Below are 25,000 nucleotides of genomic sequence, written 5' to 3'. Positions count from 1 at the left end.
AGTAGATGAACAAACACAGCACAGACATACCCTGTAAATCAGACAACAATAATTGAAGGGAAAAAAAAAGGAAAAAAAAAAAAACTCTTAGTGGCAGCAAAGACTCAACACAATGAAATCCGAAAAAACACATACTGTACTGTAACATGTTCCGACTTGACAAGAATTGATCGATGACATGGGAAGAAAACAACAACAACAACAACAACAACCTGCTAGGATCAATATGGGATGAGAGAGATACATGGAGAAGTGTGGTGTGTGCAGTCCACATGTGTTTCCCAGAAAGAGAGAGAGAGAGAGAGAAAGAGAGAGAGAGAAAGGAGAAAGTGAGGGATTGTAGGTGTAGTGTGTGGAAGTGTAGTAGAGTGAGTGTAATGAAGGCATGTGGTGATTAAGTTGTCTTTGGGCAGTTAACAGAGTGTAAAGGATTCCTTTAGGTGTTCTGGAAATGCAAAGGGCCTTTACACTGTATATTTGCGTTTGTGTTTCTGTGTGTGTGTGTGTGTGTGTGTGTGTTTTCTGTGTCTGTATTTTAAGTCCAGACATTTCCGTGACTCCTGCATATCTACTAGCCTGGAAAATCCAGACCCTGATAATCTATAAAGATTAAGGGTCTGGCCAAGAACAATGTAATGGCCCAACTTGAGGGTCGGCAACAAGCATGCATTTAAAAATTGCACTGCACACAATTGGATAACACTAGACCATGTTTACTCTGAATGATTTCCGACTTTGACGCAATCGGATAACACTACGGCCAGTGTGTACTGTCCTCCAACGTTGCAGCGCTGTCTTCATCAGTTTAGCTGGTTCCCCGGAATTTTGGGGTAAAAGTAACGTGCATCATTGCTCCTTGCCAGAGTGTCTCGCAGAGACCATTCCATTGTGCTCTCGCGAGAACTCTGGATCTCCAGGGTACATATCTACTGCGGGCCACAGACGGTGTCTGTTTTTAGCTGTGTGTCTGTGGTGTGTTTCTCCTAGTCCTCTGTGCTTAGGGAAGCTGATCGACAGACAGTGTGTGTGTGGGCGTAATGCTAGAATGTAGGTGTGCCAAGAGTGAGTGAGGGAATCAAAGTTGACCTACCAGTTTTTTGAGTATCGAGGTGTAAACAAGCTTTCTTGGGTGTGCATATGTTTCAGTTTGTTTGTATGTACACACTTGTCACTGTTTGTTTGTGTGTGTGTGTGTGTGTGTGTGTGTAGTGTATGTGTGAGTGTGTGTAGTGTGTGTGTGTGTGTTTAGTACGTGTGTGTGTGTGTGTGTGTGTACTAGGGATCGACCGATATGGTTTTTTGAGGGGCCGATACCGATATCAATTATTACCAAAACAGGAGGCCTATAACCGATATGTAAAACCGATATGTCAGTTGTCAAAAAGGGGGGTAGATAGTAAAGGCGATATGCTGCAAAAATTTCATTCAAAAGCATTTAATTATGCAAACTTTTCTTTCTTCTTTTGATTGACACAATTGTCCATCAACTTGCATCACTTGCAAGTGTAAATCCTGTGTATCATGTTAATCCAAGAGCTGAGTGATAGCAATTATTTTCATAGAGTAGGCCTGCACAATGGGCTATGTGCTTGTTAAGGGACCTGTCACAAAGAGGATGCTTTGCCATCATGTGTGTGAGTGCACGAGAGAGGGAGAGGGAGAGGTGCATGCGTGATGGCAAGTGTTACAGTTGAATAGTTTAACAAAACAGTTTTAAAATAGTTGTTAGGCTATTTAAGCATGCAATTTGTGTCCATATGTAGGCTATAAGCTGCACTTTAGAGAGCCTATAAGGCACGTTTATAGCCAGCTGAGGACGCAATTTAGTTCAGGTCGGATTAAATTACGGCTATGACAGTCCATTTCATAAGGAGCAATTAGACTTTTTGACGTTCGCTATCGCATAATTTAGGACTTGTCTACTATGTACTATGTCCGCTGAGGTGTCCCGTTATTCACAATTAACAGACGAGGCGGAGGCAGAGAACTCCCGACGCGCAGCACCCGATGTTGTAGTCTAACTAGTAAACAGCATCAGTAACGTGCATCAATCGGGAATTCGCTAAATAAAGGAAGTGGGTGCTTTACTTATTGATCAAAGAAACAATAGCTTACAAAGTGGTGTTTTTGTAACTTCAGTGTAGATTATTGTGATTCATTGCAACTTCAGCAATGTAAGGTAGGCTCTTCCTTACCTTCGAAAAATAGCTCCGTACAGCTGAAGTCCAGTCTACGGTCTGCCTCAGTGAGAAACTTTCTCTATGTTCAGTCTTCTATCCTGATTGGCTGCATTCGTGCTAACTAACAAATCAGACGGTGTAATGGGCGGGACAATGTTCTTGACCACAGAGTAGCAAATGCAGGGATAGAGAGACGCTTTACAGACAAAGTAGTGCGTTTCATTCTGTATCCATTTCAATATCGGCTTATTGGTGGAAAAAATGGCCGATACCGATAAAATGCTAAATATCGGCCCTAATAATCAGCCCCGCCGATAATTGGTCGACCCCTAGTGTGTACGTGTCGTGTGTGTGTGTGTAGCGTGTATGTATCTGTGTGTGTGTATGTGTGTGTGTGTAGTATGTGTATGATGAGAGGCTGTTCTCCTGAGAGTGAGAGCTGCTGGCTGCCGCAGGGTGTGGGCTAGCTGCAGGCGAGGCCAGCCTCTTTTTACATTCAGCCGCCACAGAGGTCAAGTGGCCCACGGATCTTTCTCTCCCTCTCTTCCTCTCTTTCTCTCTTTCGCTCGCACTCTCCCTCTCTCCCTGTACCTTTCTACTTCCCTCCATCTCAAGCTAAAGGGCTTCACTCCCCTGCAGTTCACTGCTCACAGCACTACCATGACAACCCCTTTGCTCTCCCCCTCTCCCTCCCTCCCTTCCTCCCTGTCTCCCCCCACTCCTAGCCTGGCAGTTGAAGGTGGGTATGGGTGGGCATCTTGTCCCTGTGTGCCTTTGAGGCTGCAGATCATTTGAAAGCGTAATGTTTTTTCCTCCAGACTGCTCCCTATTGCTCTTTTTACCTGAGTGGGAGGGGGTGGGAACTCTATCTCTTTCTGTCTCTCCCTTTTCATCTCCTCCTCTCATACTCTATCCATCTCTCTCTCTCTCTCTCTCTCTCTCTCTGTGCCCCCCCCCCTCAGTCCTCGTCCTTGAGAGCCCAAATTGACATTGGTGTCCTGGTGGCGAGTGTGCAGATCACAGCGGTATTTGTGTGCTGGCGTGTGAATGTGTGTGTCCATGATAGTGGTTTCATCTATGTTTATGTGTGTGTGTGTGTGTGTGTGTGTGTGTGTGATCTCAGCATCACACAGGGACTCCAATTAGAGCAGGACCAGGGATGGCACAACTGTGCGCAGGGGAAGAGGGAAAGGGTGATGAAAGACAGGTCGCCTGTCTCTCTTCACACCTGCTGCTGAGGCCTCATTTGGTGTGATATGTGTGTATATATATATATATATATATATATATATATATATATGTGTGTGTGTGTGTGTGTGTGTGTGTGTGTGTGTGTGTGTGTGTGTGTGTGTGTGTGTGTGTGTGTGTGTGTGTACCTGTTTGTGTGTGTGTGTGTGTGCGTATGTGCGTGCCTGGGCATGCGTCAGGTGTCATCAGCCGCGCCTCGTCTCTGCAGAAAAGTCTGCCTCTGCCGTTGGCATGGCGACAGTTGCGGCACTGGGAAACGGAGCAGGCTGCCATGATAACAGAGCACGCTATAGCGTGATGGGACAGGAGGGGCTTGAGCTCCATATTCCCCCATAACAGCCCTTCCTATTGTCCATTTGTGTGTATGTGTGTATGTCTGTGTGTGTGTGTGTATTTGTGTATTTGTGTGTGTGTCTGTTTGGGTGTGTTTGTGTATGTGTGTGTGCACGCACCAGTGTTTGTGGTCAGGTTAGGGACATGGAGGCAGATGTACTGTACTAAGATTGACACTGCATTCCCTGCAGTGTATGTTTCTCTTTGTGTGTGTGTGTGTGTGTGTGTGTGTGTGTGTGTGTGTGTGTGTGTGTGTGTGTGTGTGTGTTTAACTTTTATTCCTGGATACAATGTTACAGGACTTACTTGCCAAACACTGACCCACCTCTGCTGCATTGCCAGTCTGCCGAAACTGCATGCCGTGCCTTCCCTTTTTACGTTGTCAAAAGTCAAGCAGACGATAACTACAGGGAACTGGATGACGTGAAAAAGCAAAAGTAACACATTTAAAATGCACACAAAACGAAAAGTTGCTTTTGACAAAACTGGTGCTTTTAGTACTGATTCCATTGTTCCTGTAAGTTTCTCCTATTCACACATGGAACCGCAGCCTGGATTATACCAGCTTTCCAAAAAAGACATACCTCGTCTGTAGGTTTCTCCTCCCATGTCTTTGCGCACATCGCTCACTTTTCCCTCGACCTGCCCATGAATGCATACTGTATGCATGCGTGAGGAAAGTACAGTTTCCCATGCAGCACTCCTGTGGGAGGCCAAATGTGTTTTCATTCATGTGCGGTCAGTTCACACATATCATGTCTTGTTTTAAGGCGCTAATAGCAAAGAATTAGTGTCTCAAACAGCCGCAAATTATTCCGTACATCTGGCCCATGGCGTTATTTTCTGAGGGCGGTAGGGTGTGACGCTTAGTACAGCACCTCATGGTGTGAAGAAGCGAGAGGAAGGTGTAGCTCTTTGGATCGGCAGGGGGATATTTTCAACCATTTATCCACACCACTTTTCACCATTATTGTATTCTTCTTCTCTCTCTGTCTTGACTTAAAAAGTGCAATTTCTTGCTAGAAGAATGTGTGATTGTGTTATAGATGCATAATATCAGAAATAGACTACCTGGCATTGGTGATTCCTGTTATTTTGTTCATTCACTGAGACATTGAAGATTACAGCAATGCCTGCTCGCCTGTGTGATTTTGAATTAAATTGGGTGTTTTCTCAGACTTGTGGACTGCAATGACTTGTATTTTCCCATGGTAAAAAAAAACTAAAGAAAAGAACAAAAGGCAGTTGGCTTAAAGTGGGATGAATTTGTCTATTGCATGTGGGATGTTTCAACAGTTTGGTAAGCACTTGATATTAGGCACGTCTGTGTACTTCAAAATATATCACTTTGTTGGATAGTTGTATGTTATTATCAGTGATTAAACTTAGCAGCACCTAGACAATTGAGGGAAAATTGTAAAATAAATGGCATTTGTTAGTACAAAGCATATGTTTCCAGCATTTTCTAAGCATTCTGGAATGTACAACCCCAAATTGGAGAAGTTGGTAAGTTGTGTAAAATGCAAATAAAAATAAAAGTGAAATAAAATAAAAATGCCCTTACCCTGATTGAAATTGTGTGTGTGTGTGTGTGTGTGTGTGTGTGTGTGTGTGTGTGTGTGTGTGTGTGTGTGTGGTGTGTGCGTATTGGTGTGTGTGTGTGTCTCAGGAGCACAGAGGAGGTGTTTCAGGCTCTGGAGGATAACCAGGTAACCCTTTCCACCATGAAGGCGTCTCGTTTCGTGCGCGCCTTTGAGAAGGAGGTTGACTACTGGGAGCGCAGCCTGTCCCTAGTGCTTGAGGTCATCGAGATGGTCCTCACTGTGCAGAGACAATGGATGTACCTGGAGGTACTCACACTCTCATACACACTTACTTAGTCACTCACTCACTCAAAAATGCAAACACACTCACTCACACACTCACTCACTCAAAAATGCACACACACACACACTCACTGACTCACTCACTCACTCACTCACTCAAAAATGCACACACACACACACACACTCACTCACTCACTCACTCACTCATTCATTCATTCATTCATTCATTCATTCATTCATTCATTCATTCATTCACTCACTCACTCACTCACTCACTCACTCACTCAAAATGTAAACACACACACACACACACACATGCACACGTGCACACACACGCTCACAGACACACAGATTAGCACTGGCAGAGAAGAGAACCTTGCCTTACTGTACCTTATATGTAACTGTACATATGCTGTTTGACAGTGGGTGTACATCCTGCCAGTTTTCAAAGATGAAGCACATTCCGTAGCCTACTAGTCACAATCTCGGTTTTATGTCAAAAATTGATCGAAATTACATTACAATCTCAACCTTGGAAATCAAAGGTACAATCGATGATGCAGCCACACTATCAATGTCCTATCCAGCATGCATGGCAAGAGGGAAAAAAAGCAGCACGTCAACATGATCTCCTTAAACTTTAAGCTACAGCCACTTAAAAAACACATCAACCAAATTCAGTCGAATCGAATCCAGGATTTGGAAAATAGTCCGGTTTCAGGTCCCTAACAACCGTAATCAAGAACAAACTCGGAGGACAGAGCATAGAAGGGTGATTCTCATGAAGCTGTGGTTAACATGTCCAGGTTCTATTTTCCGAAAACAATATTTTATTATAGTAACTATGATGTTTTCTACAAAGACAGTAAAGAATACTATAGAGACAGATGTTTTTTACTATCATTATAACACTATTTCATAGCAATTTAACCATGAATTCTCATTACCGAAATGTGTCCGGATCCATTATTCTATTGTTTGTTTTAATTTCATGAAAAATCCTTTTTACATAAATTGAAGATTTTGCAAAGTTGTGTAAAAATGTCTATATTTATGGTAAATATTTATATTTATGATATTTTGCAAAAGGAAAGGTTACATTTATTGTAAAAATATTGTGTCCACACTAAATTGGGTTTGTGGCCAGATCTGCTATTGGCTTGCTGTTTGAACTGGGCATTTGTGGTCGAAGTCTAAGGCAGGTGGTTAGTAACATGTCCTTAGCAGCAGAACGGGCAAGCGAATGGTTGTGGGTAAGGAGAAGTTACCCTTCCTGGGGCGCAAGCTAAGGTAAGCTAACTGGCTCATTTGTTTTGGTCGTGGGTAAGGAGAAGTTACCCTTCCTGGGGCGCAAGCTAAGGTAAGCTAACTGGCTCATTTGTTTTGGTGGTGGGTAAGGAGAAGTTACCCTTCCTGGGGCGCAAGCTAAGGTAAGCTAACTGGCTCATTTGTTTTGTGTTTGTGATGGACTGTGCCTAGGTTGATGGTACTTGGCTAAGGTTCTTTATGGTTTATGGTTCAGTCCACATCAACGGGACGGACCGACCTAGCCAACTTAAACCATGCCTAGGTTGGTTAAGGGTATTTGGATGCTTGTTGTGGTAATATGGGGCAGCATGGGGCGTAAGCTAACTGCTAACTGCTGGCTAATTTGTTTTGTGTTTGGGATGGGGCCTAAGATAATGGGCTAAGCTAACTGGCTAATTTGTTTTGTGTTTGTGATGGGCTGTGCCTAGGGTGATGGTACTTGGCTAAGGTTCTTTATGGTTTATGGTTCAGTCCACATCAACGGGACGGACCGACCTAGCCAACTTAGACCATGCCTGGGCTGGTTAAGAGTATTTTGAGTATTGGATATTTCAATGTGGTAATATGGTGGTAGCATGGAGGGGAGTGTCTCCAGGACGCTGGTTTCACTGTTAAGCCTTCATGAGGTGTCGTGGGCCTAATTTAACGAAACATCGGTGAATGAGGGTGCCCACTTGATAACCCCAATGACATGCCGCATACTATATAGGCTACTGCTGTTGGATAGGCCATTTGCATTGTGCTTGTGACCATTTGTTGGCGGATTTGTGGGTAGTGTGCTTTTTAAAGTTAAACTTGAGCAGGGGCTTCTGAATGTGTTTTTACCTTGGATTTTGGCACAAGGGATTTTAACATCTAATCCTGTGTATTAATGTAATCCTCATTACCGTAATGTGACTTGCCTGCCTATAAAAAGTACACTGTTCCATTAAATTAACAAGCAGACCCATGATGCATCACTTGGGACAAAAGGTTTAAAATGGAATCAAGTTCAGTTGTTCTCTCTTCTCTCACATCATGATATTTGTGTAAATGTCATAGAATCTTTATTCTTTTACACTGTTGATTATCATTACCGATATGCTGCGATACTCAATGCTTTTACAAATATTTGAAATTATATTTTATGATGATAAAGACAATATAAGACTTTAATATTTTGTAAAGGTTAAGGTTACATAGCTTGCTAGCATTTTGTGTTATTTGCCAACTTTGTCCTCCCAAGATGATGATTTTTTCTATCTCTTGTCAATCAGTAATGTCATGTTTTCTTTTTATTTCTTTTAACTACCATTGGTTTTCACCATGGCAATGGAGGTAATTATGAGGGCACCATAATGGGTTGTCAAATTGGTTTTTGGAGGTACAGTAAAAGGTGCAGGATAGCACTCAGATACCTCCCATCTGAGCCTATGTGGCCCTACTGAGGCTATGTGGGCACTCAGATACCTCCCATCTGAGCCTATGTCTGTGACATGACCAATGTACCTATGGCCATGTATCTGTCGGCTCCATGTACCCGTAGGCCAAGTTGAATGATAAAATGGATAACAAGGATATAACCTAGCAAATGTACAGGTGTATCTATTAGGAGAGGGAAACTAGTGGAAGAAAAGTTGTATATTGATGGCGAGGTGATTCCGTCTATTGTGAAAAACATGACGAATTTAGGGAGGTGGTACAATGTTGTTGGGCAGGAGCAGAGAAGAAGAAAAGAGTTTGGTCTTGGTACCAGTTGGAAAGTGTGGGGTACTGTAAGTCTACAGCACAGGAGAAGAGACAGATGGTAACCAGCTTGTTTTGAGAACAAGAGGAGCAAACTAGACGTTCAACAGCAATGCCTCAAGCAAAACAAGGAAAATGGATGAACTGGCATGATGTGAAGAAGAAGATCAACTGAGAGAGCTAGGGCCATGGATGCCACTGCAATTGGAGAGACATATGGCTCAGGGATGTGACTGCTTTGAGACCAGACATGACATTTGTTTTCGGAGAGTAAGCACATTGTCTACTTTATTGCGCTAACTATTCTCTTTTGATGATGTGATGGAGAAAGCCTTTGAAAGTTAAAGTATGCAGAACTGGTATCAGAGGTAAGAGAAGGTGGCTGACAAGCACACACAGTGAAGATAGGCGTTTGAGGCTTTGTAAGTCGACACTAACTTTAACAGTTCTGTTAGATTTTAGTATTCAAATATGGTCACTGAAAGGAGCTGAAAAAGGAAGTCAGTGGCCATGACTGAGGCCCTCATAGCAACCTGAATTGACTCTGAGATGAATTGATCTTGCTGCTGTGTTTCCAGAGTGGTAGTTGTTGGTGCCCACTCTAGGGCTTGAGGTTTGTCTGGTTATGTTACTGATTAGATCATAAACAGCCACAGCAATGAACAGGAACAGGAAGAGATTTTGTTGGTATTTGTTGGTAGAGAACCAATCAGGAGGAGGGTGGATCTGGGAAGCCAGACACCACTGTTGAGCATTCTGGAGTTGTCATGGGTTCTAATTCAACAAAACACAGACGAAGGAAGGTATCTGCTTGTAAGCCCAGTGAAATGCTCTCGAAAGCTACTCTTTTGGTGAAGTTTTTTGCCCACAAAGGTTGCTTTGTTGGTGATTTTTTGGATGGTAAAAGTGCTTGGTTGTTGACTGGCCACTCTGGTAAATCCCCTTCCTGTGACACTAGCAATTTAACACCTCTCCTGTGTGTATCTGAAATTCATTTGGTAAAATAAATCATTCTCATTACCGTAACATACATTCTCATCCTCCGTAACAGACTTTTCATTACCGTAATGCATAAAAATGCATAGATATTGTAAAGATGTTATTTCTCAGAGACAAAAATGTCTTCATTTTGTTATAATATGTTCCTTAACTGTGCCCCACGAGTGGGTTTTGTTCAAAATATATCTATAACAAAGAGATTATTTGAAAAATTGAACTCTACAATACACATTGTATTTCGGTAATGAGAGTTACTTCATTTAAAATGGAATTTAAAATATATAAAATACACATTTTGATGTGCAGTACTGTTCATTTAATGTACTTATTTGTGTAAATGAAAAAAAAAGAAAAAAAAATAGTTTTCTTACTAATGGTCTCCGTTTGTCATTTACCATATCGGTAATGAGAATTATTCTGGATCTTGCTACCATAACATTGAAATAAAGTTATATTAACAGGGCTCTACAGTGCGCCCATTTCACTCGCATATGCGAGTAAAAATGATGACGTGCGAGTGCAAAAAAATATTTAGGCGCACTGGTGCGAATGACTTCTAACCATGTCAATGTTTGTCTACAAAATACACCGCAACATCGAGAAACGGTACTGGTGCAAACCATAGAATCACGTCGCGAATGCAGCATAAAACTAAACCTCCCATCAACGTTAGCAGTTTCGCGTTGGGACTCGATAGTAGTAGTCGCTTCTATGAAATCCATGAGCGCGCAGAGAAAGCGGAAAGTTAGACTAGCCAGCCAAGATGAAAAGATTGAAGAAATTAGTTCTTCCGCCTTCTATCCACCGAATTAATCGGATATAGGAGGAACAGGATAAGATTCTGAGAATGCAGTGAGAGAAGGAAAGGTAACCTAACATGCTTTTTAGCCCAGTTGACGTATTGGCTGCAATATGCAAAATATAGCTGTAGCGAACAGGCATAAAAGTAGCTTCCCGTAATACTCCCATTTTATTCAAAGGTAGAACGCTACTGACAACTCCAGGCTTCCACGCATGCTTGTTTGTTTACACCGAATACAAGCTTAAGTGCAAAACGAGTGTAGGCCTAACGTTTGGCTACTGCCCCCATCAATGCAGATATTTCAAATAAAAAAATAAAAGTATAAAAATATATATATATCCTTGATTAGACTATGTTTTGTGGAAGAGAAAATTGACTGTTTTAGTAGTAGTATTAGGCAGTATGCAGTCAGATAGGTCACCATGGGCATATTTGGATTAGCTACAGGTGGATTCACAAATAAATAAATTAGCCTACATTTGGCAGGATACTTGATATACAGGCTAAATGCAAATATGGCAATGTATTATATTATTTTACATTAACAAAATGTAGGAAAATAAAACAGACTGAAAATAAAGTAGGCACTGATCTTTAAAATCCTGTTTCCTGTAGCCTAAATGTTGTCAGTCATTCTTAATATTCGCAATTGGTGCACTGGCATGTTTAACTGTTAGCTGCAGTGTAATGTTAGATTATGTGTAAGTTAAGTACAGAACTGACTGTGCTCCCAAATTTTTGTCTGTGCTCCTAAATTTTTTAACTTGGGGGCACAAGTGCTCCTGGAAAAAAATGTTAGTGTAGAGCCCTGATTAAATTGTTTTACTATAATACTTTTATCAGAAAATAAAAGTTCACATTCTATTCAGTCACTTAAATAAAAAAATCAATCAAATGAGGTAGATAATATTTTGATGTCAGTTTGACAGGCTTCGTGAGATTCACCCAGAAAGCAAGCTGGCTGAACTTGATGTAAGATGAAGAATAAAAGCATATTGCCTAAATATTCGGTGTAGCCAAGTCCTGATTGTTTTCATCTAGAGGTGTAGCAGGTTTACCAATGAAAAATAAACATATGTTTTACGGAATGTAGGCTAAACATTTGGGCAGTCACTGTAAAGTTAGGTTAGGCTTATGTTAGGGCTTCAAACACAAACAATTAGTTTAGATTTAGATTAAAGTGAGAACATTGCCTACTCAAAGGCTACATAATGACAGGGGTAGGCAATCATTTCCCCCTGAGGTCAGGGGATAATTACTCTGATAAAGTAGCCTATGCCGCAGGCCACACATTGAACATTGAAATACAATGCACAAAATGCATTGTGCTGGTTGTTAACTGACAGGAAAGCCTATACATAACGGATTAGCTAAGCTAGGCTACCTTATAGTAGGCCTATGCAATAACGTTATTTGCAAGCCCATGTCTACTTTCTTAAAACAGACAACTCAAATGGAGTGTCAACTTTAACTTTAGACTACCCTGCATCTTGTTATTTGTGTGAAATGTAGGCTAACGTTAACCTCCGTTATCACGGATCATATCGATAAGTCTCTTATTAAAATTATATGCTGAGGAATATGATAACACTTTGTTAACGTTACTACCCTATATTATTTAGCCTACATGATTTCAGTTTTTCCTCTTGAGCATGAAGATAACATTTGTGGCATAACTTCGTAGCTTCATAATGCATGCTTCGTATCCAAATGTCTAGCCTAATACCTAGGCCTTTATTGGCATTTTAATTTTTTTTAGCTTTGAACTGACACATCACAAAAAAATGAGATGTCTCCTGTATCGCACAGGGGGAATTCAGTCTGCTTTTCTCTGCCAAAAGTTAACAATTTTCAAGCACCTTGCGTCTTTCTTTCAATGTCTTGCTATACGGCTCTGGGTTTACTTGTCCTCCGAGTTCGTCCTTAATGATGGTTGTTGGGGACCTGAAACCGTTTTTTTTGTTTCGTTAATTACTTTTTATTGATTTTTGATCCTTTTTAAACAGACAACCAAACAACGGCAATGCTTTGAAAGTGACAGAAAGAAAAAAAAAAAAACGACAGAGAAAAAAAATATGCCAAACACTACACTCTTATCAATGGTGTGGTGTGCTCAGAGCCGACATGCGGTGCATTCTCCTGTGATTAATGTTTTGTTCAGCTCACCTGTGGTTGATTGCGCGGCGCCTTGGCCTGCTTTGTTGTTTGATGAGTAGTTTCCTGGTCCCCGAGGTGCTAACCTTCGCAGAGCAGTGCAGCCCGTTGCTCTTCAGGGTCACAGCCTGAGTGGGCAAAGGCAGGCCCGAGCTGCCGGCAGAGCACTACTCGTGCGCAGGTGTGTTTGTGGGGGAAAACGTAAACAAATGTTTTGGAAGTGAGCGCGCAAACACTCGCAGTCGAGCACGCAAACACATCTGTTGCCCTCGGTTTCTGATGAGGAGAGTAAACAACCAGGGCAGTCTGGAGCTTCTCACAGAGCCTCTGATCTAAGATGAGGCTTTATACACACATATGCTCACTCACTCACTCACAACCACACACACACACACACACACACACACACACACACACACACGCAGCGCATAAATTACATACACACACACACAAACAAACACGCGCATAAATTACACACACACACACACACACACACACACACACACACACACACACACACACACACACACACACACACACACACACACATTTCTGTATTGACCCAGTATACAGTGTGTAGATAACTATACATCCAGACATACGTACACACACACACACACACACACACACACACACACACACACACACACACACATACACACACACACACACCCTATGTTTGCAGACATGCTCACACACACATGGATCGATCTATATTCACATATTCACGCACACAGATGTCCACATAATTGAGCACATTTCCATTTACATATATAAACATACAATAAGCATGCTAACACAAAAGACTGTCGAAATACACACACATGCACACACAACCGCCCACCCACACACACACACACACACACACACAGACACACACACACACAAACACCCAGACACACACACGCACAAGCACACTGCCATGCACACTGGCATAAACATAATATCCACACCTGTTGTGGGTTTGGAAACTTAAGTTGGCTCTGTCTTTGTGTCTTTGTCTCTGCACCCCCACGCCCTTCTTCGTCTAGAACATTTTCCTTGGAGAGGACATCCGCAAGCAACTCCCCAAGGAGTCCACCGAGTTCAACGACATCAACTCCAGCTGGAAGACCATCATGGACCGGCTGCACAAGGACAACAACGCCCTGAGAGGCACTCACCACCCAGGTATGTGTTCCCCTGGCCACGCGCACGCCGGATTAAGTCTGCAGAGAGCCCTGAAAAATTAAACAAAGAAAAAAAGGGGAAAAAAAGGAAAAATAATAGAGCATTCTTTCCTTCTCTCTCTGCTCTCAATTATACCTTCCTGGTGTGGAGAAATGACTTGTCTTTCTCTCTTTCTTTCTTTTCTTTATAAACACTTACCTAAAGGAGGGATGAGGGCTGGAGAGGGATAAGAGGAGATTAAACCAGTATGAGAGAAACACTCGGGCCTTATGAGACCACGCCGAGGCGAGAAACGCGAGAGCGGTTGAAACAAGTGTCCTATCAGATGAGGGAAAATGAGCTCGCCCAGCAAATCCCTCTCCGGCTCGTGGTTATGCTTTTATTGGTGATGAGTAGGCCACGGCTAGAAGAACATAGTAAGAGAACGGGAAGGAACCTGGAAAATGTGATGTTGTTTATCACAACGATGATCGATCTGTAAACAGGGTGGAAGAAAGCCAGACACAAAGGGACTAAACTATATTGGACAAATAAATCCCACCTGAAGGGGTTCCTTATAGACCCTTTCAACAATAAAAACAAAAACAATGCTTGAACGTTCTATTTGGTTCCCAATCTACTTCCTCTGCATTAAGATAACATTATGGAATGTTAAAAAGGAAGTCTTGTGGGGCCAACTATGATGCTGATAATGGAACTCTCTTGAAAGGGTCTATATATTGCAGTGCTTTACTAGTGTTTACTTAGCTTTAACCCAGTGTCAATGTCTCAGCGTCCCTACTTATCCAGGATTTGGCCTGAAATATGCAATGTTACATTGTGACATTGACATACAGTGATTTATTTTATGAAAAACAGGTACAAATGTGTACAAAGTCCTTGCAGTATAGGTTTGAATGAATGGTCTTACAAACTTGCAAAAGTGATGAAATGGGATATTTAATAAGGTCGTTAAAATAAGGTCGTTTCCATTTAAACGAGGTCTTAGACCCGTATCGAAACGGAAGATGGACTGATTCTTCCTTGAAGGCCAAGCTTTAAGCTGCATTCAGACAGGAAGAGACTCGCAGTGATGGACGAACGAGACACAATGGAATGGTAACGGAATTCAGCGACCTGTAGCGAATACAGACAAAATGACCGTTGGCGACGGGAGACATTTCGCGACAAAGTTAAACGAATCCCAATATTTGTGCTGACAAGCGAATCGCCGGCTGTGCTGCCTCTGGTCAGTGCTGCCTCCTTCCGTTCCCATCCTCTCTTGGCGTCCACAGGGCTTCCGGAGAAACTGTCGGAGATGAACAGCAAGCTGGAGGAGATCCAGAAGTCTCTGGACATGTACCTGGAGACCAAGCGGCAGATCTTCCCCCGCTTCTACTTCCTGTCCAACGACGACCTGCTGGAGATCCTGGGTCAGTCGCGCAACCCCGAGGCCGTCCAGCCACACCTGAAGAAATGCTTCGACAACATCAAGAAGCTACAAATCGGAAGGGTACACACATAGACACACACACACACACACACACACACACACACACACACACACGTATGTATTGATCCAGTATATTAAGCCACCTGTTGAAAGTATTACCGGTACGCTTAGGCCAATCCAAACTTTTCTCATCTGTTGTTCCTCGTTGGTGGAACACACTGCCAGTTCCTACAAGGGCAGGGACATCCCTCTCCATTTTCAAAAAACTCCTGAAGACCCAGCTCTTTAGAGAACATCTCCTCTCATAGCACCACTTACAACAAGTCTTGCCGATCCTAGCACTTACCAGCCATCTTGAACTGACACGTAACTGTTAAAAACAGCACTCACTGATGCACTTATTCTTACTGTACTCTACCGTTTTTTTTAAATTGTCCTAACATTGTTAAGAATTGCTTTAAAACTTAAACTGTTAACCATGTTGTTAGTCGCTTTGGCTAAAAATGCGTCAGCCAGGCCCCAGCTGTGGCGTGGCTGGCTGGGGCGCCTGTGCCGTGCACCGGCAACCCGGGTTCGGTTCCTGCCTCGTGGTCCTTTCCGGGTCCCGCCCCGGCTCTCTCTCCCGCTCGCTTCTTCACTGTCCTGTCATTGAAGGCATAAAAAGCCCAAAAAAAAAAAAAAAATGCGTCAGCCAAATGTAATGTAATGTAATGCAATGCAATGTAATGTAATGCAATGTAATGTAATGTAATGTAATGTAATGTAATTCTCAGAAATGGGTTTTCAGATTCATGCATTTGTGTTTATATTTGTATTGCTGTTTCTGTTTGTCTGTATGTTGGTTTACTGTATGAGTTAATCTTTGTGTGTGTGTGTGTGTGTGTGTGTGTGTGTGTGTGTGTGTGTGAATCATCAGGTTGGACTCAGCAGTAGTAAGTCAGAGGCCATGGGCATGTTCTCGGCTGATGGAGAGTATGTCGAATTCACCCACCCCGTGCTGCTGGAAGGACCCGTAGAGGTGACCTTACACTCATCTCTCTATCTAACACACACACACACACACACACACACACACACACACACACACACACACACACACACACACACACACACACACACACTTACTCACACTCGCGCACACACTTGCCCACAATGCATACAGGCACACACAACTGTGATTTATGTCTGTTTTACTTGTTACATGGTGTGTATGTGGTTGTATGTGTTAAGACGTATTAGCGTGTGCATGCTAATATGTGTGTGTTTAAATACATTAATGTGTGTGTTAGTATGTGTGTGTGGTACTGTTGATACAGTATGTGTGTTTAAATACATTAATGTGTGTGTTAGTATGTGTGGTACTGTTGATACGTGTTTGTAAATACATTAATACGTGTGTTAGTATGTGTGTGTGGTAGTGTTGATATGTGTGTTTAAATACATTAATGCATGTGTTAGTATGTGTGTGTGGTACTGTTGATATGTGTGTGTAAATACATTAATACGTGTGTTAGTGTGTGTGTGTGTGTGTGGTACTGTTTATGTGTGTTTAAATACATTAATACGTGTGTTAGTACTGTATGTGTGTGTGGTAGTGTTGATATGTGTGGTCACATTCCAAGGCATGGCTCTGTGATGTGGAGCGGACTATGCGCTGGTCCCTGAAGGACTCCCTGAAGAACTGCCGTATGGCCCTGATCAAGAATACGGGCAAAAGGGACAGATGGGTCAAAGACTGGCCTGGACAGGTGTGTGTGTGTGTGTGTGTGTGTGTGTGTGTGTGTGTGTGTGTGTGTGTATGTGTGTGTGTGTGTGTGTGTGTGTGTGTGTGAATGTACCACTTCCTATTCCCATAGATTATCCTATCATCTTCTTTCAGAGTTTGCCTACACTGACGAAGAAATACTACTAAATACTTTGGCCCCAGTAGCACAGAACTAGAAACTCCTTAAATCACCATATTTTGCCTCCAAAGATCCATTCACATGATCAGGACATAAAGTGTTTCTCTGCTGGAATTCAGGCCCAGGTCAGGTTGTTTAACATTTGAAACTATTGAATTATATATAATGGCTTCAAACATTTTACAACTTCAGGCACAGACATCTTTCTCACTTTAGTCCATGTATTATGGAAGATGGTTGAAGAGTGTTTGGTCATGACTTTGACCATTTCAGTTCACACCCTGAGTTCTAAATGTTATAATGTATAAATAATTGTGTCTTATCCACTCCATTACCTGACCTACTCCTGTCCCCAGATGGTCATCACTGCCAGCCAGATCCAGTGGACCACAGACGTCACCAAGTCCCTTCTGACCAGCAAAGAGAGAGGAGACAAGTCTGCCCTCAAGTCAATGAAGAAGAAGCAGGTAAGGAGAACATCACACCTTCTGCAGCGCACTAGATACAAGAAGATATACTGTACGCAGGAGCTGTAGCATAAACATGTACTTATTAATCTCACAACATGTTAGAAGTTGTGAAAAACATAAATTGAATATCAGTATTGACTGTCAAGGTTAGAAGATTTTTAATTAGAATAACAACTGTATCTTTTAAACTTTGATTTTGTAAAAAAAAAAAAAATAAATAAATAAATAAATTACCCCAAACTTTTTAATTGTAGTCCAGTTGCTTAGTAATTCAAATATATTAATCATAGTTTTACTCTGACCTCAGAGTTTTGCAGGGCATCTTAACAGACTTGCTTCACATAATGGCTCTGATCAGGCCAAAGCTGTGATCGTTGGGAACAAAGAGTTGGACCATGGACCAGGGTTCTGCATTCAGATAATAGCAGTCATTGGCAGTAATAGCCGTCACAGGCAGCAGCGGTGCCAATCAAGCGTCAGAGTCCCACTGTTCCACTTGTGCGTTCAGTCGCTAGCATTAGCATAAAGGCGCTACGGGGCACTCTGTCCACTTCTGAGTCCTCTATTCAGCGGAAACACGCAGCAGTGCCACAGAGACGTGCTGGAGTGCTGGGGGTCTGGCACATGGGTTGATTAAATTCTTAAGTGAGCTGTGTGTGTGTGTGTGTGTGTGTGTGTGTGTGTGTGTGTGTGTGTGTGTGTGCGTGGCTCAGCCTTATTTTATGCCATCATCACACACACCTCAATCTGCCCGGGCTGCATTCCGTCCGCAATTTGATTTCAATTCAGTCCCTTCACAGGAAGTCAATGGCAATTTGGCCTATTCATTCAGAAGTTAGCATTAAAAATGACAGGTCATTGTTCAGGAGCTGGGAAGGGATCATCATGTAAATTGAGCTGTGATGTGTGAGTGTGTGTGTACGGTGTGTGTATGCCTGTGTGTGTGTGTGTGTGTTTGTCTGTGTCTGTATCTCTATGTGCGTGTGCGTGTGTGTGTGTTTATGTTTATGTGTGTTTATTAGTATGCATTTGTGTGTGTGTGTGTGTGTGTGTATGTATACATACAGTTGTGAGAGCATGCTTCTGGATTTTATTGTATGCGTGTTTGTGCATTTTATGTTGTATTTGTGTCTGTGTTTGTTTTTTCTTGTTCATTTGTGTCAGTGTGGGTGTGTGTGTGTGTGTGTTTGTGTGTGTGTCTGTGTTTGTTTTTTCTTGTTCATTTGTGTCAGTGTGTGTGTGTGTGTGTGTGTGTGTGTGTGTGTGTGTGTGTGTGTGTTTGTGTGTGTGTGTCTGTGTTTGTTTTTTCTTGTTCATTTGTGTCAGTGTGTGTGTGTGTGTGTGTGTTCGTGTGTATGTGTGTGTGTGTGTGTGTGTGTGTGTGTGTCTGTTTTTTCTTGTTCATTTGTGTCAGTGTGTGTGTGTGTGTGTGTGTGTGTGTGTGTGTGTGTGTGTGTGTGTTGGCTCTAACCCTCCACCCATTCCTCAGGTGTCCATGCTGAATCGTTACTCCGAGGCCATCCGGGGGAACCTCTCCAACATCATGCGCCTCAAGATCGTCGCCCTGGTTACGGTTGAGGTGCACGCGCGCGACGTCATCGACAAGCTGGCCAAGGCGGGCTGCTCCGACGTGAACGCATTCGATTGGCTCTGCCAGCTCCGCCTCTACTGGGACAAGGTGAAAGGGGAAGGAGAGGGGGATGAAGAGAGGTAGAGAGAGGGAAAGAGAAGAGACGAAGGGTGGAGGACAAGCATGAAAGAGTCAGGGCATGACAAGAAAAGGATATCCAGGACAAACGCTGGTGGAGAGTGAACACGACTCCTTTTTTTATCGTTGTTAATTTCCAACCTAGTTTCATAACCCACATAGTTATGTCTTCACTTCACTCTTCACTTGTTTTGTCTTTGCTTGTCCTTCTCTCTCTGTCACCACATCCCCACGTCTGACCCTCCCTTAGTCTCTCCTCTCCTGTGCACTTTTATGAGCACTCACCATCTCTCTTTCTCTTTCCTTCTCTCTCTTATTCTCTCCATCTCACACTCATATTGAAATTCAAAAGAAGCCTTATTATAGTATGACCATAATGTTGTATAGTATTGCCAATGCATTTGAGATGTACTGTACATTATATCTCACATTCTCTCTCTCTCTCTGTCTGTCTGTCTCTCTCCTTCTCTCATTCTCTTTACCCTTTTCTCATTCTCTTTGTTTACCTCCCTCTCTCTCTCTCTCTTCCCCTCTCTGTGTGCTTTTCTTTTCCCATCTGTCTGGCTGTCAGGAAGTGGAGGACTGTATCATCAGGCAGACCAACACTCACTTCCAGTATGGCTATGAGTACCTGGGCAACTCGGGCCGTTTGGTCATCACCCCCCTCACCGACAGGTATGGCCCACCCCCTGCACTCGACAGCCCCCTCAGAGACAGGACCACTAAAAGGCTCTTAGCAACACACTATGTGCTAATATACAACAGGGCCCACTTCCCCGAAAGCATCTTAAGCCTAAGAGCGTCGTAAAGTCCCTCTTACGAACGTCTTAAGATTTGCCGACTGTTTCCCGAAACCATCGTAGCTTAAGAGCGTCGTGAAAACACTCTTAGATCTACGAGTGCTCCAGAGTACTCGTTACCGGCTAAGAGCGTCTTAACAGTACTTCTCACTGAGGTCACCAACAGGACATACAGAGGAATTACAACTTAGAATACATAATCCAACTTACGTTCCCATTCTTTGTTGTGTTTACCTGTGATGAATCAGATTTTAGCGTGCAAAATAGCCTACATTTAATGGTCATAATAATGTGATGAAAAGCGGACAAAAATGCAATAAAGTTATGAAACGAGACGTTGCCAGAATAGTTTGACATTATCTTTGCTAAGTGAATATTTTATTAGGCCTATGAGGTAAAAAGCAGAGAAAGCAACATGTGGTTTAGTCTGTAGCCTACTGCATCAAAATCTAAGCACATTTCCTCTCTTTCTTACTCGACTTCTTTCTTATCTTCAAACGTGTTCTTAAGTGGCACTGCGAAAAATTATTGCATGGTGCAACAATCTAATCTTAAAATAATTACAATTATTTATGTCTCTGTGTGGTATATAACCTACTTGGGATGCTTACATGCAGATGTCAAAGTGTTTCTATTTTCGTATTGATGTGAATTAATGTGTAGATCCGAAGTTTAAATGGTAGGCCTATAGGTGTGACGTGTAGTCACCTGACATCATCACCGTCAAATCAGAGGATATTTCAGAACTATTAACGTGGACAGCTCCCCTTAAGAGCATCTTAAGAGCAGTGCACGCGCGTTCACGCTACGAGCATGTTCGGGAAACAGTCGGAAAAACCAAACGAACGATCGTAAGATGAATCGTAGAAAACCCTCTTAAGAGCGTGTCTCCGTCGTTATCGGGGAAGTGGGCCCAGCTCCATAACCAAAGGACTCAGTAAGCCTGCTCTGCTACTGTACATACACAGCAGCACAATACAACACCTCAGATTCACAAGGGCCGATTGCATTCATCAGAGCAATCATCCGGGAACTTTGCGATCTGATTTACAGCCCATTTTCAGTGTAAAACAAAGTAGAAACATGCCACGGAATTAAATATGAAAGATGGGTAGCAGTTACACTTCTACACAGTTACTGTACTTCTAAATTCACAGGGGATTCATTTTATGAATTTGGAGGACTGACTGATGTTCAGAATATATACATTGCCAGACAAATTTGCCTGTAATATCCTGTTGTTATGGGCTAATTTGGATGGTAGCCATTTGCTTTAAAAAAGGATGTCTGCGACATGATGTTGTCATTGTGCATACTGTGATTGATACTTCTTACAGCATACAGTACTACAACCCCTGTTAGACATGTGTTAACATAGCATTACATTGCATTATATACAACAACATGTGTTAACATAGCATTACATTACATTATATACAACAACATGTGTTAACATAACATTACATTACATGATATACAACAACATGTGTTAACATAGCATTACATTGCATTATATACAACAACATGTGTTAACATAGAATTACATTGCATTATATACAACAACATGTGTTAACATAGCATTACATTGCATTATATATAACAACATGTGTTAACATAGCATTACATTACATTATATACAACAACATGTGTTAACATAACATTACATTGCATTATATATAACAACATGTGTTAACATAGCATTACATTACATTATATACAACAACATGTGTTAACATAGCATTACATTACATTATATACAACAACATGTGTTAACATAGCATTACATTACATTATATACAACAACATGTGTTAACATAGCATTACATTACATTATATACAACAACATGTGTTAACATAGCATTACATTACATTATATACAACAACATGTGTTAACATAGCATTACATTACATTATATACAACAACATGTGTTAACATAGCATTACATTGCACTCAGAACAACCTGTTAGACATGTACAGCCAGAGTGATATACAGCTGGCGCTGACAACCCTCAAAGCTACATGGCGCATAATATAGTCCCATCCCTGGAAGGTAGTCCTTAAATCAGTTCTGAGGGGAGAGAGAAATCAAATGCATAAATCTCTTGCACTGACAGTGATCGTATACGTAAGGTGTACGAGTGCCTCATTTCAGATTCCCTCTGGGTATATCACCCACTTAATTAGCACTAGCTTCTGTGATCACTGTGCTGTGCAGAGCTTCTCTCTCTCTCTCTATCTCTCTCTCTCTCTATCTCTCTCTCTATATATATATCTCTGCACCTGTGTGTGTGTGTGTGTGTGTGTGTGTGTGTGTGCTGCTAGACCCCGCACGCCAGTTAGCGTCAGGTGATATTAGCCCCATTATCTGGCAATGTGGCGGCGAACGCCCGATTAGCATTAGCACTATCGACTTCATCAGGAAAGCAGTTGCAGCGCGTCAAGGCATCATCAGCCCTATCAGCGAGCCAATCTTTCACCACTTTGCACTGAGGCGTGATGGGTAGATAGAGTGAGAGAGATGGGGTTGGGAGGAGCACACATGGCAAGGAGAGATAGAGGGGAGAGAAAGGGAGAAGTTGGGGAGAGAGAGAGAGAGAGAGAGAGAGAGAGAGAGAGAGAGAGAGAGAGAGAGAGAGAGAGAGAGAGAGAGAGAGAGAGAGAGAGAGAGAGAGAGAGAGAGACGGGGGGGTGGGGGGGCAGCAGGTTAAGCTTGCTGAGCGGCGTGCACAGGGGCATCGCACATTGAATCCACATGGGAAGTCAAGTCTGGAGTCAGTGGCACGTTCATTTTTGTGTTGTGTTTTCACCAGAGAGAGATAGAGAGAGAGAGAGAGAGAGAGAGAGAGAGAGAGAGAGAGAGAGAGAGAGAGAGAGAGAGAGAGAGAAAGAGAGAGAGAAAGGAAGGAAAAGTTTTTTTTTTACCCATAGTAGAGTAGCATTGCAGTCTCCGGTGCATGAATGAAAACATCTAATCCCGGCTTATGTTGATGAGGCGATGACATCCTAAAACCAGCTCAAGGGCATGGCAGCTTTCAGACACAGTGTGTGTGTGTGTGTGTGTGTGTGTGTGTGTGTGTGTGTGTGTGTGTGTGTGTGTGTGTGTGTGTGTGTGTGCCTGAGCCTGCATGTTTATAGTTCTTAGCAGAAGCTTTTGTCCAAAGTATGATATGAGTTTGTGTGTGTGTGTGATTTTGTGCAGGTTCAAGCTAATATTAGCAGTGTTCCCACGGGTCATGGAATTTCTGGAATATCATGCCGTAAAGGCTTTACCAGACATGGAGAGTCTGAGAATTGTATCATTATCAAGTCAGGGAATGTCAGGGAATTTTGTTGTGGTAGTTTAATATTTACTTGCCAAAATAGATTAATACAAATTATTGAGTTTTAGCTTTTCCCTACTACTGCTCTCTTGAGTGGTTGTGGTTAGCCCTACTTTGTTTTTCAGTGCCCATTTATTCATTTCCTGCTGTATGCGGCTACTTTTTGGTTGATTAAGTAATTTCAATTTAACATTCATTACATAGTAGATTGTGGAAATGTGGGGGGTTTTTGTAAGGGAAAGTCAGGGAAAAGCCATAGCCTCGTTTGTTTGTGCCACATTGATGATATTAACAATAGTATGCATAATATTTACTTGTTATAAGCAGCCTTCAGTGCTTTGGATATGGAAACATGCAATGCCATGTTTTTAGCTTGCCATTTATTTTTGCAATTTAAAGATAATATGAGCCTAGTGGCCACCTAGCTATCTGAGTGGAATGTGTTTCAATCAATATATCATGTGCTTCATGTAAATGCAGGAAAACTAATTATTGAAGACACGCCAATTCCATTATACCACTCTTTACATTTTTGTAGCCAGCATATTCCCAATCACAGTTAGTGCAGCCTGTGTTAAAGAGCCCCCTCAACAACCTGAGCTTATGAATGGTCAATACTGGGAACCGGATAACTTTGCAACCTCCTGTAGCCTCGTCTTTGTTGCCTCCATGATTTAATTTTAAAAGTTTCTTATATTACGAAAGGAAGGTAGGCTAAACATTTGGTTAGGTTGGTAAGGTTAGGTTAGGCTTAGGCTAGGGCTTCGACTGCACAAACAATTCGTTTATTTAGATTAAAGTGAGAACATTACCTACTCAAAGGCTATAATGACAGGGCTGGCCAGTCATTTCCCCCCTGGTCAGAGTATAATTTGGCAAGAAATGATTAACAGAGAACAATTACAACATTTTAGAGTATCCCAGCCAAAGTCCAGACCTCAATCCATCAAAAAAGTGAGCACAAGGCTAGAGAGTGATGGCAAAGAATCCTTCCTGCCTCAAAACCCAGATTGCTTCTAAAAATGTGTGGTCTAGAATCATTGTGGAGACATGGAGAGGCTTGGTAGGTATTATAAGAACCATTTTGAGAGGAGTGAATGCAAATAAAGATGTTTCCACTGATTGTTTAAATCAATCAAAAGGGTATGAATATTTTTGGACATGCCCTTTTTCATGAAAATGTAAAAAAAAAGATGAAAATACTTCATCCATATTTCCATATTTCTACCACATTGTCTTACAACCTTTGGCCATGTGGCGGTGTCATTTTCAGTCAGAACAAACATATTGGTCAACATTAAAGCAATATTTGCCAGGGATATGAATACTTTTGTTCTTAACTGTATGTATGTATGTATGTATGTATGTATGTATGTATGTATGTATGTATGTATGTATGTATGTGTATATTTATGTAGCTTCCCTGACCCCGTAGGTGTTATATGACCCTGACCACCGCTCTGCATCTGCATCGTGGCGGCTCCCCCAAGGGTCCAGCAGGCACGGGCAAGACTGAGACGGTGAAAGACCTGGGCAAAGCGCTGGGCATGTACGTCATCGTGGTCAACTGCTCCGAGGGCTTGGACTTCAAGTCCATGGGCCGCATGTACGCTGGCCTGG

The 25,000-nt window shown here is 42.2% G+C and overlaps 1 protein-coding gene across 1 annotated transcript in view; it reads left to right on the top strand.

The window, feature by feature from the left end:
• dnah2 (dynein, axonemal, heavy chain 2) overlaps positions 1 to 25,000 on the top strand; it is a 252,822-nt gene that overhangs the window by 98,787 nt on the left and 129,035 nt on the right. Inside the window, exons 27-35 of the mRNA XM_076289590.1 lie at positions 5,431 to 5,611; positions 13,607 to 13,745; positions 15,020 to 15,237; positions 16,094 to 16,195; positions 16,800 to 16,925; positions 17,438 to 17,548; positions 19,041 to 19,229; positions 19,831 to 19,934; positions 24,816 to 25,000. The exon at positions 24,816 to 25,000 is cut by the window's right edge and continues 5 nt beyond it. Coding sequence (XP_076145705.1) covers positions 5,431 to 5,611; positions 13,607 to 13,745; positions 15,020 to 15,237; positions 16,094 to 16,195; positions 16,800 to 16,925; positions 17,438 to 17,548; positions 19,041 to 19,229; positions 19,831 to 19,934; positions 24,816 to 25,000 — 1,355 coding nt within the window. The remainder of the gene's footprint in view (positions 1 to 5,430; positions 5,612 to 13,606; positions 13,746 to 15,019; positions 15,238 to 16,093; positions 16,196 to 16,799; positions 16,926 to 17,437; positions 17,549 to 19,040; positions 19,230 to 19,830; positions 19,935 to 24,815) is intronic.

Source organism: Alosa pseudoharengus, unplaced genomic scaffold (genome assembly GCF_046254945.1).
Source record: "Alosa pseudoharengus isolate Yale_2024_CS ecotype anadromous, Long Island Sound unplaced genomic scaffold, YU_APseudo_1.1 YU_APseudo_1.1_scf_17, whole genome shotgun sequence".
NCBI lineage: Eukaryota > Metazoa > Chordata > Actinopteri > Clupeiformes > Clupeidae > Alosa > Alosa pseudoharengus.
Note: the sequence above shows the minus strand (reverse complement) of the source record. Positions and strands in the feature narration are given on the sequence as shown.